The sequence below is a fragment of the Xiphophorus maculatus genome, chromosome 21 (genome assembly GCF_002775205.1).
Source record: "Xiphophorus maculatus strain JP 163 A chromosome 21, X_maculatus-5.0-male, whole genome shotgun sequence".
NCBI classification, from domain to species: Eukaryota; Metazoa; Chordata; class Actinopteri; order Cyprinodontiformes; family Poeciliidae; genus Xiphophorus; species Xiphophorus maculatus.
The window spans coordinates 22,763,051-22,780,356 of record NC_036463.1 but is presented as its reverse complement, the minus strand read 5'-3'; the positions used below and the strand labels follow the sequence as shown (position 1 = coordinate 22,780,356).

General features: G+C 42.0%; 1 protein-coding gene across 1 annotated transcript in view; it reads right to left on the bottom strand.

Moving 5' to 3' along the window:
* Positions 1-2,603: 2,603 nt before the first annotated feature.
* The window catches only part of LOC111606287, a 74,222-nt gene continuing 59,519 nt past the window's right edge, over positions 2,604-17,306 (bottom strand). Inside the window, exon 6 of the mRNA XM_023326801.1 lies at positions 2,604-2,921. Within this exon, the coding sequence (XP_023182569.1) occupies positions 2,604-2,921 (318 nt within the window). The remainder of the gene's footprint in view (positions 2,922-17,306) is intronic.

The window sequence follows — 17,306 nt, the reverse complement described above, 5'->3', positions numbered from 1 at the left end:
TAGGACTATCAGCCGAATGTTTCTGTCTCTCGCAAAACAGATGGTGTCTCGGATCAGTACCAGGCTGTCCGTGATCCTCCTTCCCGGGACGGCGCAGGCTTGATCCGGGTGGATTAAATCCCCCAACACTCGACGCATCCTGGCTGCTAAAAGTCTACTAAAAATCTTACAATCAACGTTTAAAAGGGTAATCGGTCTCCAGTTTTTAAGATCTGTCTTGTCTTTGTCTTTGTATAAAAGTGTAACTATTCCTGTTCTAAAACTATCGGGGAGTGTGTCTTGTTTGCTAAAATCAGTAAAAACAGTAAGTAAATCCGGTGCTAAAATATCGTAAAAGGTTAAATAAAATTCTACAGGGAGTCCGTCTGAGCCTGGAGATTTTCCTCTTTTAAAACTTTTCAAAGACTGTAAAAGCTCTAAAAGGGTAAAATCCTGCTCTAAAAAACTGCTGTCTTCTATACTTTTCTCAAGGAAATTCAAAGTTTCTTTTATATTTTTTTTCTTTTACCATTTTTTCTGAGTATAAGTCACTATAGTACTTTTCAATTACTTTTTTCTTTTCTTCTATGTTAGAAGCAATGTTTCCATTTTCTGACTTTAAATCAGAAATAAAACTTGGATTGTTTATAATTTTCTTAAAAAAGTATCTGTTACATTTTTCTCCTTCTTCTATTTCTCTTTCTCTGCTTCTTAAAATCACTCCCTTACACTTTATTTCTGCTAAAATGTTCATTTCTTTTTTTATTTCTCTTATTTCTTTATTAAAATCCATTCCCTTTTGGTTTAAAAAGTAATATCTTTGTAATCTTTTTTGCAGCCCCATCATGCATCTCTGTTCTTTCTCCTTTTTCTTTTTCCCTGCTTGTCTAAAGAAAGTCTGGGTCCTACCTTTCACCATCTCCCACCACTGTGCTCGTGTTTCGTACAGGTCTTGGAGGGTCTGCCACCCGTGGTACCGCTCCTGGTACTGGCCGACCAGAACCTGGTCCTCCAGCAGGGAGCGGTTGAGTTTCCACAGACCTCTCCCGGTCGTCGCACCTGAAGGAAGTGAAAGCGTGCAGGACAGAAGGAGGTGATCAGAAAAGAAAGCCGGTGACAATCTAGCATCAGTTAGGGCGCAATCCCTGATGAAGAAATAATCAATACGAGAGGCCATAGAGCCGTCACCACTGAACCAGGTGTGGCCCTCCTCTCCAGGATGCATAGTTCTAAAACAGTCCACTAGTTTAAAATCCCTAACGATTCTCTGTAATAAAAGTGATGTTTTGTCTACCTTAAAATCCTGTCTATTTCTTTTCCTATCTTTTCTAGATAAAATGCAATTAAAATCCCCCCCAATTATTAAAGGTTTTGTTCCCAGCATGTGGGGCTGCAGTTCCTCTAAAAAGTCATACCTGTCGTGTTTGTCATTAAAGCCATAAATATTTAAGAGGTTAAAATCCTGTCCGTTAAAAGTCAGATTTGCTAAAAGTGCTCATCCCTCTCTCACCACGGTGCTCCCCTTCACCAAGATGTGCGGGTTGTTTATTAAAATGGCCACGCCGTCATTTTTATTTTCATCGGAGCCGCTCCATATAGACGGCCATGGCCACAAGTCCTGCCACCGGGTGTAATTCTTTAAAAACGGGAGTGAACATTCTTGTAGTAAAAACACATCTGACTGTACGGAGGTTAAAAAGGATAAAACACTCTGGGCTCTAACTCGCGACTTGACACTTCTAGCATTGATGGTTGAGAAGGTGAGAGTCATGAGTATGATGGCTAAAATCAAGTACGACATTTTAAAGGATTAAAACAAGATAAGACTAAGTTCAAACCATGTTAAAAAACGTGCGGTCGTTAAAACAAGGCGGGTTCAGAGACTGTCCTGTGAACAGAGCTCTTCCTTCCCACATGGTGGTGCAGGTCGGGTTGGAGCTCCATTCCCCCTTCGGACTCTCGGTGTCGGCCGTCTTTCTAAAGCCGGTACCTTGTTTGGGTCCTCCGGGGTTGATTGGTGAGCAAAATCTAGGAACAAGACCTCATTGGATGAGCCAGCGAGGAAGGCTCTGGATTCCTGTCCGAAAGAACCGAAGAGTTCCTCCAGCCTTCCTCTCTTCCCTACCTTGGGGGTAAGGTCGGGAGGTGACTCAGATGCCAGCCTCTTAGCCAGCTGGGCGTCGGGGAGGGGGGCATCATCGCTGCTGTCAGTCTGTTCTTCCTCAGAGTCCGAGCTAGCTCCGCCTTCGGTTAGCATCTCCCCCCCCCTCACTGGATGTTTCGGTCTGGGGGGGGGCTTCCTTCCCCTCCCCGCTTCCCGCCCTCTCCTCCTCTCCTCCAATCAGAGGACCTGGCGGGAGATTTGAATTTTCCGACCCAGCTGCTTCCACTCGCTCATTAGCCGTTTCCGTTAACGTCTCTTTTCCTTTTTTCAATTTATTTGCAAATGATTTTGGACAGTCTCTGAACAAATGATCCTGTCCACCACACAAATTACATTTCCGCCCGTTCGTACATTCATCAAAAGTGTGTCCCACTTCTCGACATTTACCGCAGAAAACTTTTTCACAAGTTTCGGCCAGATGACCATGCTCGCCGCACTTCCGGCACAGTTTGGGTTGGCCTTAATAGTGAATGTAGCCTCTGTTCTCCCCCAGGACTATCATTGAGGGGAGATGCTTCAGGCCCTGGAAGCCTTGGGGGTCTTCCCATTGTTTAATGGGGACCCGCCAAGCACAGTTCCAGATGCCGTCCACATCCCGCACCTTCATAGCCTGGCCTCTCACAGTGCAGTATCTACCCAGCCACATACAAATGTCTTCAGCACTGACAGTCTCATTGAACATCCTGACAATCACCGTTTTCAGGGAGTTGTCAGTCAGTTTCTCGACGTCAAAAGCTGAAAACTGGGTCTTAGCATTTTCAAACCGTGTCCAAAAATCCTTAAGAAGTGCGGCAGAGCAAAAACTTACGTCATATCTCTTATTGAAAGGCAGGGTAAGGATACAATTCAGGTCATCTGGCCGAAACTTCAGCACCTGTTGAATAAGCTTCCTGGAAAAGTCCAATCTCGTTATTCTATTTTCTTCTTCTCTTTCCTTAAATAAAAATCGAACACTGTGGTGCCTCCGCATGCCGGCATTGCTAGCCGCCATGGTGGAGGCACCACCAGTTAAAGGTTTAAAACCTTTACTAAAACCAATAAATAGTTAAGAAACACCAATAAATACAAATAAAAGGTAAAAGATATTTTCCACTACTTAGTGGTCAATATCTTAACCGGGGACAAAATTTACTGAACCTCTAAATCAGTGGCAACAGCCAAGTCACAAAGACTACCGCTATCACCACCCAAAGGAGGGGACCGCTGTCTTAGCCAAAAGGCCGAGAAGCGATGGCAATAAAGGAGTGGTTCTGCAGTTGGGACCACAGACCACTTCTCAGTACCTATGCTGTCTGGCTGATGTTTTGGTCAGTTTTGAATGTTGGTGGTGCTTTCACACTCGTGGTAGCATGAGACTGACTCCACAACCCACACAAGTGGCTCAGGTAGTGCAGCTCATCCAGGATGGCACATCAACGCGAGCTGTGGCAAGAAGGTTTGCTGTGTCTGTCAGCGTAGTGTCCAGAGGCTGGAGGCGCTACCAGGAGACAGGCTAGTACACCAGGAGACGTGGAGGAGGCCGTAGGAGGGCAACAACCCAGCAGCAGGACCGCTACCTCCGCCTTTGTGCAAGAAGGAACAGGAGGAGCACTGCCAGAGCCCTGCAAAATGACCTCCAGCAGGCCACAAATGTGCATGTGTCTGCACAAACGGTTAGAAACCGACTCAATGAGGATGGTATGAGGGCCCGACGTCCACAGATGGGGGTTGTGCTCACAGCACAACACCGTGCAGGACGCTTGGCATTTGCCAGAGAATACCAGGATTGGCAAATTCGCCACTGGCGCCTTGTGCTCTTCACAGATGAAAGCAGGTTCACACTGAGCACATGTGACAGACGTGACAGAGTCTGGAGACGCCGTGGAGAGCGGTCTGCTGCCTGCAACATCCTTCAGCATGACCGGTTTGGCAGTGGGTTAGTAATGGTGTGGGGTGACATTTCTTTGGAGGGCCGCACAGCCCTCCATGTGCTCGCCAGAGGTAGCCTGACTGCCATTAGGTACCGAGATGAGATCCTCAGACCCCTTGTGAGACCATATGCTGGTGCGGTTGGCCCTGGGTTCCTCCTAATCCAGGACAATGCTAGACCTCATGTGGCTGGAGTGTGTCAGCAGTTCCTGCAAGATGAAGGCATTGAAGCTATGGACTGGCCAGCCCGTTCCCCAGACCTGAATCCGATTGAGCACATCTGGGACATCATGTCTCGTTCCATCCACCAACGTCACGTTGTGCCACAGACTGTCCAGGAGTTGGCGGATGCTTTAGTCCAGGTCTGGGAGGAGATCCCTCAGGAGACCATCCGCCACCTCATCAGGAGCATGCCCAGGCATTGTAGGGAGGTCATACAGGCACGTGGAGGCCACACACAATACTGAGCCTCATTTTGACTTGTTTTAAGGACATTACATTAAAGTTGGATCAGCATGTAGTGTTATTTCACTTTAATTTTGTGTGTGGCTCCAAATCCAGGCCTCCATTGGTTAATAAATTTGATTTCCATTGATAATTTTTGTGTGATTTTGTTGTCAGCACATTCAACTTTGTACAGAACAAAGTATTCAATAAGAATATTTCTTTCATTCGGATCTAGGATGTGTTATTTGAGTGTTCCTTTTATTTTTTTGAGCAGTGTATATATATATATTTGGAGGAACTGTGAAGGTCCCAACAAAATCTAAAGCAATAAAAGCACAGAAAACTGCTGGACTCTGTCTTGTGCTTTACTGGTGGAAATGAAATAGCCTTCCACAGAAAACAATCTTTAGGAATATAAAACCTAGATTACCCCTTAGATTTTCACAGTGGACTCTGGGGTCAAACAGATTGAAATACACATCCTGGAAACACTTGTTCCTTTAGGAATTCTTGTTCTGGTGCTGTAATGCAGAGAGGGTCGCCGATAAGCGCATAGCTTTTATTATTACAAAAAAACCCCAAAACGGTTCAATTAGAGCCCTACAGATCCTGAACTTTGATAGAAAAACTCTTTGTTCTCTGATGATTCCAGTTCTTGGCTAACTGTTTAGCTTTTGCAAGGTCTAACTTGTCAGAAATCTGGTTTTCAGATAACCAGTATTCTAATATGCTGCCTTCCACTTCTTTAAAGCTTGTTTTTACTGAAAAAGTTTTTCAAATGACCACTTTTATTAATTTCCTATAACTGGATTTCACAAGGAGAAGGAGTACTAACTATTATTTCCTTTTTAAACAGCAGGTCAGAATGATCAATACTCCAAAAGCACTGTGTGTAAAGCCTTAGGGTTTCATCCTCACACTCTGATATGGCCCTGTAGGCATTGTGGGTAATAGGATGTGTTTCTAATGCATTTAACCCTCCTGTTATGTTCCAGGTCAAATTGACCCATTTTAAAGTTTAAAAATATTTTTAAAATAGTTGGAAGTATTTTTTTGCATGAAACTTTTTCTATTTGTCTTAATAGGTGCCCCCTACATATAAATTGACAATGTATTTATGTTACACATTTGTACCAACCCCTAGGTCTACCTTTTACATAGACACTGTTCTGGTCAGTTTGACCCGGCAGTCAGGTTAAAGTGCAAAAAAAGATGACAAAATGTCCAATTCTATATGTTTCCTTGCAGCTATGAACCATATATCATCACACACATACTGTACATTCACACCCCGACACACACAAGCCCACTTTCTCACTACTCTATTTACTTCACTAGGAAACTGCGAGAAAGCAGGTGTTCACACAACTTTTGACAGGAATCTTTTCTGTTCCCGTGGCAAACTCCACCCACACTGAATGGACACTCAGCAGAAGTGGAGGAAAACATAAATACTCTCTGCATGATTCATTTATCTTGATTTTAATCAGCAGGTCAATTTGACCCAGAACAGTATGTGTGTCTCAAATTCAATTATAAAGATCACCCAGTGAAAAAAAAAGTGTAATATAATTTTTTTTTTACCAAAGATCAATTTCAAGGAAATTCTAGTTTTTTGTGTCTAGGTTTTTTTCAGTGGACATTAAAAATGTAAATTCCATTTTTTATGTCTAAATGAAGATTAGACCAGTCAACCAATCAAAAAGCACCACTCATTTCCCTTTGCACTGATTGACTGTACCCCAAAGAGAGGAGATAAAGAAGGATATAGTCACAGCTTCAGCAGTAGTGCTAAGAGGATTTCCACTGGGCACATTAATGTATATTAAAATATGTTTGGTGTTTGAACTGGTAAAATAGGATGTTATAAGCATTTTTAGAAAATCTCATAAAGGAGGCAGACTTTTTTGTTGGTTTTTACATGTATGTATTCATATTGAAGAAGATGGCTCTGTATGCCTTTCTATGACATGAACATGATTCTCACAGGTGGAGACGGTTTATTTCAGGGAAAGTAATACTGTAAATGCCTCACGAACACTGCTAAAGAACATTGAAATTTTAAATTTCCACATAAGTCAGTTCACAGTATTTCTTACAAATCATATAAGCAAGTTTATAATGTCCTCACTTCTGGTGCCTTAAGCATCCTCAAAACCAGTCTGTTTTCCTTATCACTTCTTAAATGCCACATTTGGAAAAAGTCCACATATTTCATTTTACAGTCCATACAAGTAAAGGTGCTGGTTGTTGCATAGCTGTACAGGATGCATCCAAGTTGGAAGTCTTGCATAAGAGGGAAGTGCAGCAATACTGTAACACGATGGAGAACCCATTTTATCATATTTTAGTGTCTTTGGGGGCCGACGCAGTCTTTGTGGTCGATGTGGTCTTATGTCCATTTCACATTCAGGAGAGCAACAAGTGTGATCAGTTGGGGTCATGGATGTCGCTGCACCAGTATCAGGTGAGTGTTGAGTTTGAATCACCTGGTTTCCTGACTGATGTTCAGAATCAAAGTCAAGCTGGTGAGCTTCCAATGCGCGCTCCATTGGTGCTGGTTCAGAAGAATCAGGTGTAGCTACAGGTGCCTCACTTGCTGATGTCGCTGGCTGAATTGATGAATGAAATAAGTTCATGGGATAATAATCATCTTCATCGTCCTCTTCCTCACATTCCTCCCTAGTGTCCTCTTTTGCTGTAGCTTTTCTTTTATTCTTTACAGGTCTGTTTGTCCTAGTTTCCAGTGGTAAGTGATCGCAAGGCAAGATGTGATTCCTGTGAAGTGTTCTACATCTTCCTTTCCCATGTTCAGGTCTTAGTTCATACACTGGGACATCTTTTCCCACTTGGCGAACAACGGTATGTATGACATCCTCCCAATAATTCCTGAGTTTACCAGGACCACCACGAGGAGTCAAATTCCTCACTAGCACCCGGTCTCCTGGAAACAACATTGAGCTCCTTACTTTTGCATCATAGATTCTTTTGTTTCTTTGGGCAGATTTCTGCACATTTTCTTGTGCAATGGCATACGCCTGCTGCATCCTTTCTTTCCACTGTTCAACATAAGCATGGTGATCCTGGTTACCGGTTTCTGCTGGTAGACCGAACAACAAGTCAATGGGTAGTTTTGGGGAGCGGCCATATAACAGATAAAATGGTGAGAATCCTGTCACCTCTGTGCGTGTGCAGTTGTAGGCAAAGACAAGTTTATTCAGAGAGTCTTTCCAGTTTGTCTTGTCCCTGTCTGTGAGGGTTTTGAGCATCTGAATCAGTGTCCGATTAAAGCGTTCGACTTGACCATTTCCCTGAGGGTGGTATGGGGAAGTCTTTGATCCTGCCATACTGCAATATTTGGAGAGCTGAGAGAAAAGTTGGTTTTCAAACTCGCCACCTTGGTCATGGTGGATCCGTGCTGGGAACCCAAATCTTAGTGCATAATCATTGAATATTTTGTCAGCTACTGTCTTTCCAGATTTTGATGTTGTAGGGTATGCCTGTGCGAATCGTGTGAAATGGTCCACAATCACTAATATGTATTCATAGCCACCTTTACACCTATCTAGATGGAGAAAGTCCACTGACACAAGTTCAAAGGGCTGTGTGGTGACTATGTTTACAAGGGGAGCCCTTGTCTCACGGCTAGGTCTTTTCTGTTTCAGACAGGTACATCTCATTACATACTGTTCTATTTCGCGCCGCATGTAGGGCCAAAAAAAACGATCCCTGATCAATGATACTGTCCTATCAGTGCCCTGATGGCCCATCTGATCATGTAGGTCATTTAGGACCCTTGCTTTGTGTTGTTCTGGAAGAACTAATTGCTTCCTGTGGACAGTCTTTCTCCAAAGCACCCCAGATTCATCCAACTCCAATTTATCCCATTCCCTTACTAAACACCGACCCTGTGGCCCAAGCCTGTTTAGTTCATGTCGTGGGGGTCTCACTCCAGACAATTTGGACTGCAACACCACCCCAATAAGTAAATCATCTTTTTGGTCTTGTTGTATAGCTGCTGGGGCTAATGAAACAGAGTTCCCCTGAGTGTCTAGCATACTGCAAATAGAGGTAGGCATTGACCAGGAGGCATTTGGCTCGAACTGTGTCTCTACTGCCATTACAGTCGCTCCTACAGCATCATAAGACATCTCCTCTGTGCACTCAGCCATCAAGTTCTCTACATCCAGTGGCATCCGAGACAAGCTATCAGCATCAATGTTTTCTTTGCCCGGACGATATTTAACTGTGAAATTAAAGTCGGCGAGCTCTGCAACCCATCGACTCCCTGTGGCATTCAGCTTTGCAGTTGATAACACATAAGTTAGGGGGTTGTTGTCACTGTAAACGGTGAATAAAAGGGGGCATAGTATAAATAATCGCGAAATTTCTCTGTGATGGCCCATTTAAGAGCAAGAAATTCTAATTTGCCTGAATGAAGATTATAATTTTTTTCTGGTGCTGACAGTGTTCGCGATCCATATGCAATGACGCGCAACTTTCCGTTTTGTTTTTGATACAGTACGGCTCCAAGGCCTTTACTGGATGCGTCTGTATGAAGAACGAATGGGAGAGAAAAATCTGGAAATGCCAATATGGGTGGCTGAGTCAGACAATTTATCAGTTGCTCAAGAACTTGTTGGTGACTGTCTGTCCACTCAATTGGAGTGTGGGATGGCACTACTTTTGCATTCCTGCAGTTTGGTGACTTCCTCCCCTTACAGCACGACTGGTTCTGATCTTTAACTGGCCCCTTAGTTAGATCATACAGAGGGGCAGCAATGCGGGAGAAATCTTTGATATACTGACGGTAGTAACTTAACAGTCCCAAAATTTGCCTCAACTCACCGACTGTTTTTGGTTCTTTGTCTTTTAAAACCTGGACAGCTGCAGTGTCAGAAGGATCTATCTTATTTCCCTCGGCTGATACAATCCTCCCGAGGTAACGGACTTCATTCTTAAACAGCTCACATTTGCTGGGTTTTAGTTTTATCCCATGTTGTCTGAGTCTTTGCAAAACATTTCGAACATCATTAACATGACTTTCAAATGTTTTACTAAAAACTAGTGTATCATCTAAATATGGTACACATATTTTGTCACGCAGCCCTTCTAGGCACTCTTCCATGCAGCGTTGGAAGGCTGCTGGGGCATTCATAAGCCCAAATGGAATCCTAGCCCACTGATATAAGCCCCAGGGCGTGACAAAAGCTGTCAACTCCTTACTATCTTTCGCCATGAACCCCTGGTGGTACGCCTTTCCCTGGTCAAGCAGTGAGAACATGGTGTTTCCACCAAGTCCATCCATAATATCCTGAACTCTGGGGATTGGCTGTCGATCAGGGTAAGTTTTCCGATTTAGTTCTCTGTAGTCGATGCACAAACGCAACGAACCACACTTTTTCCTGACACAAACAATGGGGGAAGCATAGGATGAGTGAGATTTCTCAATCCATCCTTGCACAATCAAATCAGTTAGGTGGTTCTTCATTTCATCGTACAATGGTTTAGGAACAGACATGTAGGTACGAGCAACCGGTTCAGAATCTTTCAGTTTAATTTTTAACTGTAGTTTCTCTATACAGCCAATATCACTGTCTGATAGGGAGAAAGAATCTGACTCCTCCCTTAACATCTCACGTACGATCTGTCTTTGAGTCTCATTCAGGTGACTGAGATCAATCGGTGGATCCCAGGGTTCTGTGGGAGCGTCATCTTTGGTATGGTGGGTCTGAATCTGATTTACAGAAGCAGACAAATGTGAATCGTCGTTTAGGCTGAATGGATACACAGATGTAACTGACTGTGCTGTGCCTATAACTGTTCTTTTTGTTAGTGTAATGTCACGATCAGTGGGGTTTTGTACACTAAGGATAACATTGGGCTGTGCACCTCTGTGTATTCGAAATAGTGTGTCACAAAACTGAAGTCCCTCTGGCCACAGTGGGTTTTCATCTGGCTCAAACACTAGAGTTGTGTCCTCTTTGAAAGGTCGGACATTTATTCTGCATTTTACTTGGACGGTACTACGGCTTGGTACAGTCATTCTCTGACATGCTGTGTTAACTAGGTACTCACTTGTTCGCTCCACACTCACTGCTTTAATGAAAGCTTTTTCATTTCCTTTTTTTAGTTTTGGGAAAGCCATGTTCACTGTTTTTAAAAGTTCCTCTGTCTCTTCATAGTTCATTTGTTTCTGTCTGTTAATAATAATACGTTCAATAACATTAAAGCCTATTATGGGACGGGGAAGATGGCTGCCTCTCATAACAAGCATTGGAACATAGAACCCTTCAAGACCAGCTGCTAGTTTAAACATTACTTCTACCCATCCTATGTATGGCATTTCTGTGCCATTAGCAGCCTCAAGTTGTAGGGGATCATCTGAGTTAACAATTTCTGCTATATCTCGAAGTTTCGCATCTGGGATGTTCTCCGCTTTCCAGGCTTCATCAATTGCAGAAACCTGCGAACCAGTATCCCAGAGCGCCTGTGTTTTCTTCTGCTGTAGATAGCAGCTAACAAGACACTTCTTCCCAACAAGGTCAACTAATGTAGAGTCTTTCTGTGACAGTGTGTTTTTCTTTTTACCTGTCATAGTTGTGCATAGATGTATGTTTTCAGCAGTTGTTTCAGTGTTTGTGGGTGGCTTACACTCTTTATGTTCTGGCCAATGACTCTCCTGGCACTCCTTGGAACAGTAAAGTACTCTTTTGCACACTGAACATTGTCCAAACGTTTGGGATCCTTCCATTCTTCCACAATTGACACATTTTTGGGACGTTTTGGTGCACATGGTTACTCCCTGTCCCTCGGGGGCAACCTTCCTTCGTTTAAAGGGTGTTCCCTTGCAGTGGAGGGCGTGCGTTGATATCCTCTACATCCAGCCTGGAAATGTTCGCTGCTTCCACACCTGTAGCAGTGCTGGCAGAAATTTTCTCCCTGCTGCTGACATGCAAGGCACCTTGGTCTGGGGCGTGGCACTGGGTATCTTTGTGGTGCAAATCTCTGTTGAAATTGAGTAGTTCCTCTAATTGACCTCGGATCATAGGTTCCTTGATATTCCTGCAGAGGTCCTCTTTGATGATGAGCAGCTGCACCCTCGGTGCTCCAGGGAGCAAGCTGTGGAGTAGCATAAGCCCTGTGGTGGGGAAAACCATATTCTGCTTCTTGACACACATCAGGTTGTAATTTAGTTTTATCTTCTTTGTTGTAAATGGATTCTCTGATTTGTGCAACTTCAGTTTTGAGATCTTTGAGCAAAACCATATCTGCTTTGATTTCTTTCAGGTCAGACAGCACATCTGGGGAAAGTGCAGCAACATTTTGGTGTCCCCCATGTCTCCTCTCATTATTTGTATCATTAGACTGAACTGCGTGCACACCGGTGGACCTTTGTGTGGTGTTTCTCTTCTTATCCTGTCTCTCTTTGTCATTAGCAGAGGCAGTATTGAGAACCTCTAAGAGCAGCTCATCTGAAGTACTTGATTTCAACAAGTGAGGTTGGAGATCAGTCTTTATGTTATCACTCTGAAGGCCTGTGAGAACCGTGTGCATGAACATGCTTTGCACTAATGCAGGATCGTACTTAAGGCCAGACTCAGCCTCTTGTGAAGCAAACAATATTTTTTGGCGCAAGTCCATTGCTCTGATCACAAAATTCTGTGCTGTCTCTCTGCTGCTCTGCACTTCTGTGGTAAGTTGTTTATATAACTCAGTTGCACTTCTCTCTTGATAATGTGAACGAAGGATTCTCCTAAGAGTGGGAAGGGACAGGTCACTCTTTCCTTCTAAGTAGCTGCGCAGTTGTAGGCCAGGTACTATTGCCCTAATGACAGCATCCACTATCTCTGGTTCAGGGTAACCTTTGCTAAGACCATTGTCTATTTGGCGGGCCAAACTGGAAAATGTTAACCTGTCCTTTTGTCCAGGGTCGCCAATTTGACCTGAGATCTTAAATTCTTTTCTCCATGGGGGGTTGTTTTCATGGGCAGGGGAAGCCTGGGCAAACGCTGTTCTAATGTCCTTTGTATTTTTGTTTGCCAGGGTTTTCATTTCAGTTTCTTTCTGTTGAACTATGAGTTTTAGTTGTTCCAGTTCTCTGCTTAATTTCTCCTCCTCCTCATTTTCTTTTTCTGCTGCGCTGTTTTTGACAACTGTCTGCACTGATTTTATCATGTCCATTAAACTCAGCAAAGCTGACATTCCTTCATCCTCTAATTGTCTCAGTTCGTCACTTTCAATATACTTGCTGATCATTGAAACAAGAATATTACGACTTTTGCCTGTAATATTGTCTTTGCTTGTTCCTGAAATTCCCAGGAAATCACATATTTCGCTCAGCTGGTCACTGGTAAGTTGGAAGAGGGCTCCTTTAATCTCAAACTGTAGATTGTCCATTTCTGAATCCATTTTTTTCATATATATTTTTCTTCTTCTACGTCAGTGGTAAAGTGTGCTGAAGAATAGTGTTTGCCAGTTACCACAGAACTGTTGTTTCCTAGTAGCTTTTCTGCACCTCAGAATACACAGTCCTCTTGGCTGGGCGTCACCTTGTTGTAGCTGCACTCTCCACTACCTGGGTTTTGATAATGGGATGGTTGATATGGGGGGTTCTCCTCTACTGTAGGATTCCAGCGCCTCACCATCAACATCCGAGCGGTGCCTCCAAATGTAAATGCCCTGAAGAAGGGGAGTGTTTTAATAAAAGAGCTGGACACGGTGCTTCTGCTCCAACGGTTATTATTAACTAGATTTAACAGCAGTATGTTAGCAACAGCGCTAACAACGGAGCTAACAACAGAATTTAACATTCGGAGTGCCAAAAGAACTCACAGCTTTCTGAAAGTCAATAAACTCATTTACAATATACAGGTGTGTATATATATATATACTCATACCTGAAGAAGGGGAGTGTTTTAATAAAAGAGCTGGACACGGTGCTTCTGCTCCAACGGTTATTATTAACTAAGGAGGAAGTTCCGGTGCTCTTCACTATAGCTAGCGCAAGCGCTAGACTCCCCCTGCTGGTTGGATTTGACCACTGCTTCAGCCAAATCAGACTAGCCAGCCTCTGAAATAACCACATTTCAATCCATCACAATACCATGCCCATTGTTATGGGCAACCACAGTGAACCACAGTGCTGTTTCTTTACAAAATTATGGCCCTTAAGTTCAGACCATGATAAATTCAAGGTTCAGGAGAGTCTAGTCTGGTCTAGATTTTCTGTCTTTGTACATGGAGATTAATTGAATCTTTATAGGCTAAAAACTACAAATAGACATGTTTGTAAATTCCTAACTCAAATCTTCTAATTTATCAGAACTGAGGAAAGTTTGTTCTCAAGAAGACTGAGTGTCAAAACTAAATGCTTCAACAACACGAGTTTAAGTTGGAGCATCCCTATATGACTGGGTTATGGCAGTTTTGTATTGTTATATTTTTCTCTGTAACAGACCTGTTGGTGCTTCCGGAATTTATACATGAAAAACATTACACTAAAATAAGAAATGACCTTTAAGTCACTAAAGCCTGCTAACTAAACTGTTAAAAGACAATAAAGTAAGATTTCTGCGTGTGTTGATATTTTGACCAGCAATAATCTTTGTCTGAGGCTCCCTTCATTTTCTTACAAGATGTTGTCACAAAATAAATACCTTAAAATAATCTCATAAAAACTGTACCATGTTCTTTATTTATTTATTTTTTTTTTACTGGACTCTGTCACAAAGACTATGTAATGACAAATAGGGGTGATCATGTCAGAGACTTAATAACTTAAGAGTCTTTCATCTCCTCTGCCCATTTTACCCAGGTTTCCTGTGGTTTCCATTAGATACTTTCATTACTTCCTGTAAAAAATGTGGTCTGATTTGAAATTAAGCTTTGATTCACCTGCTGGAAGTGTGTTGCCATAGCAACCTTGCCATGTGCCTGCAGAACCACCGGAGATCAACAACAATATTTCACAGACGTGTTCCATAAAGGTAAAAAAGTTGCAGGTTTAGTGTATGTGACTGTTATGTATGCTGAACAGGCAGCCATGTTCTTACCAGTGAATTTAGAGCTGATTTGACAGCAATATGAAGACCGCCTCTGAATTTTCCTGATGTCACTTTTGGTTTTAGCCTGTTTTGTTTACATAGACAATATTGGAGAAGTCTGCACACAAATGCAAAGCATGCTGTAGACTCTGTCCAGCTCGCAGTTTGATAGGTTAAATATGGAGGATTTTGGCAGCTTCTAGCACTGCCTAATCTGTCCCATACCAGGTCTTTAATGTCTGGTAAACTCTTTCCTGAATTGCCTCGCTGTTGTTTAGGCATCTTTAAATGCTTTGGACTTGGCATTTCAGCTTCATCATGCTGACTTGATGAACATATAAGGAGTTTGGAAAAGGTACCAGAAAAACAAAGACAAAGGAAGCGCTAAAGTGTTTAACTGCAGAAGCTCTGTTCATAGTGCAATTAAACCTTGCAGTCCTGAGGGAGTTAAATAGAGAGCAATTTTTCTTTTTAAATGAGGAAAAGGCACTCAGCCTTCTAACACTGAGTGGAACAACCTCAAACAATTTGGAGTCAGTCTGGCACATATCCTAATCTTCCTTCTGAGTTAATGTTAAACAGCCATGACTTGCAAACTGTGAGGCGCTGAGGAGGCATGAATAATCCAACAAGACTCTGCCCACTGATGAGTCAACATGCTGGTGTGTATGTCCTACATGGAACTGGTACTGCAGCTTTTTCAAGCCATTATTACAAAATCAGACAAGATGTGGACAGCATGAAGGGATAACAAGGAAATTTCTGAAGAAATTTAAACTGGGCCTGCCAAAGTGTGCCCATTGGTTGGAACCCAGCACTCTGATGCTAAACATTAGCATCAATACTAAGCTTAGCTAAAATGTAGTCAATAGCATCACAAGAATTTTGACTAACATGGACTTAGTCCATTCAGTATGTTAAAATTAGTGTATAAGTTAAAATTAGCCAAAATGCTAATGTTACCCTAAATAGGATAAGGTGCCTGGCCCAAAGGCAAAAGCAGGAATCAAATTTCCAACCTCCCACTTGCTGGTTGCCCACTTCTCCTTCTAAAACTGGCAAAAAGTCGTTCTGTGGTTCTTCAACATTTTACTAGACTTGTCTGAATTTCCTCAGTGGGTGGTAGGAATGTAGGGATGAGTGCATTCCAAATACAAAAAATCTCTAGGCCCCTGTTGGTTGTCTTGCTTCTTAAGCTGTACTGTAAAAGAAAGTTGCATCATCCCCAAAAATCTCAAGTTGTTTATCAACAGTGACCCAGTTAATGGGAATAAATGAGTGTATTCATTGCACAGGAAAAGTTCATATACAGCAGCTAGTATACAGCAACCATATGCTCTTTTTCAAGGTAAATGTCTCAGGTTCTCTTAAAGCATGAAAGCAGAGAATATCTTCAAACTGGCCAACAAAGAGAAGTATTCAATCTTTCTAAAATGGAGGGTTTTGAAACAAAATCGAATTGAAGAACCTCTCAGTGGGTCCTGGGCCTTTGGCTGGGCAGAGAAGCCGAGGAAAATAAATAAATCATTAGAGGTCTTGTCTATCCACTCTTAACAGTAGGTGGCAATAATGCATTTTGATACCAACTGTTTTACACCATGGTGGGGCTGCTATGTAACAGCATGATGATATCTTTGGGGTTTGTGACAGCTGTCCCTACTGTCACACACAGACAGAATTGGTAATGGTTTTCTGTTCTCCCTTAATATTACTTTACATATTGATTAGTGAGTAGTTTAGATTATTATCTTTAAATTTGTTTTCATTAGTCTGACTCTTTGGTTAATTATTTGTTCTGCACCCCATTTAGTTAACTTTATGTGTCAGTTCTTTGTATATTTTGTTAAATGCAGCAAATTAATTTCTTTCTTTTGAGTTACCAGTTTCCTCTGGACCTGTTGCTGAAAATTAGAGATGAGCCCCAGCTGATTGATGTCCATACATGGCGGTCAAACTTCCTCAGCGGGCCATTCCATTTATTCACCAGGGGAGGGGGAAATTTGGTCTTTAGTTTAATTTTACCATTTATTTAATGTTTCTTCTTTTTGAAAGTTAGTTAAATTCTGATATTTATTTCATTTACAGATTTAGTAATATTCTGACCAGTATTTGTTAGATTTTTTGTGTGTTTAATTACCCCCTAGTTTGTGTTAATGGTCTGATCAGCCATTATTTAAGTTCCCCTCATGTCTTGTTTGTTAGGTCAGTTTGTGCTTGAGTTTGTTCTGTTACCACCTGAGTTGTACTTTGTTATGTTGACCTCAGTTTGGGCCCAATTTATCATTTTTGGATTTTGTTGTTAATAAATTAAGATTATATTTTGAACTTTCTTCAACATTTCTCTGGCTGGTTTATGTAAAACCTTCACAGGGTTACAGTAAGCTTCTGTTTGTATCTTTACAGGCTGTACAACCGACTGGTCATAAAGTACAGCTTCAAAATTCCTTTTGTCTAATATAACTCTAGATGAAAATAAGTGTTGCTGCAGCTTTTTCAATGTACAATATTTTTCAGTATTTACCTGCTGATAATGTGCTCCCTTTATTATATACAGTATAATATAATATTAATATAATATTCCTTATTATATACAGTATAATAAAGGGAGTATATAGTGTTAGTTCTTTTAAATGGTACATCCACCACGAGCATCTGGTAAAGAATGAGAGGAGAGATTTCAGGTCCAAACTTTCTTAAATAGAGCTGAGAGTGGTCTACAAGAAATACAGAAGACAAAACAAATGAAAGTGTAACCCGTGTTG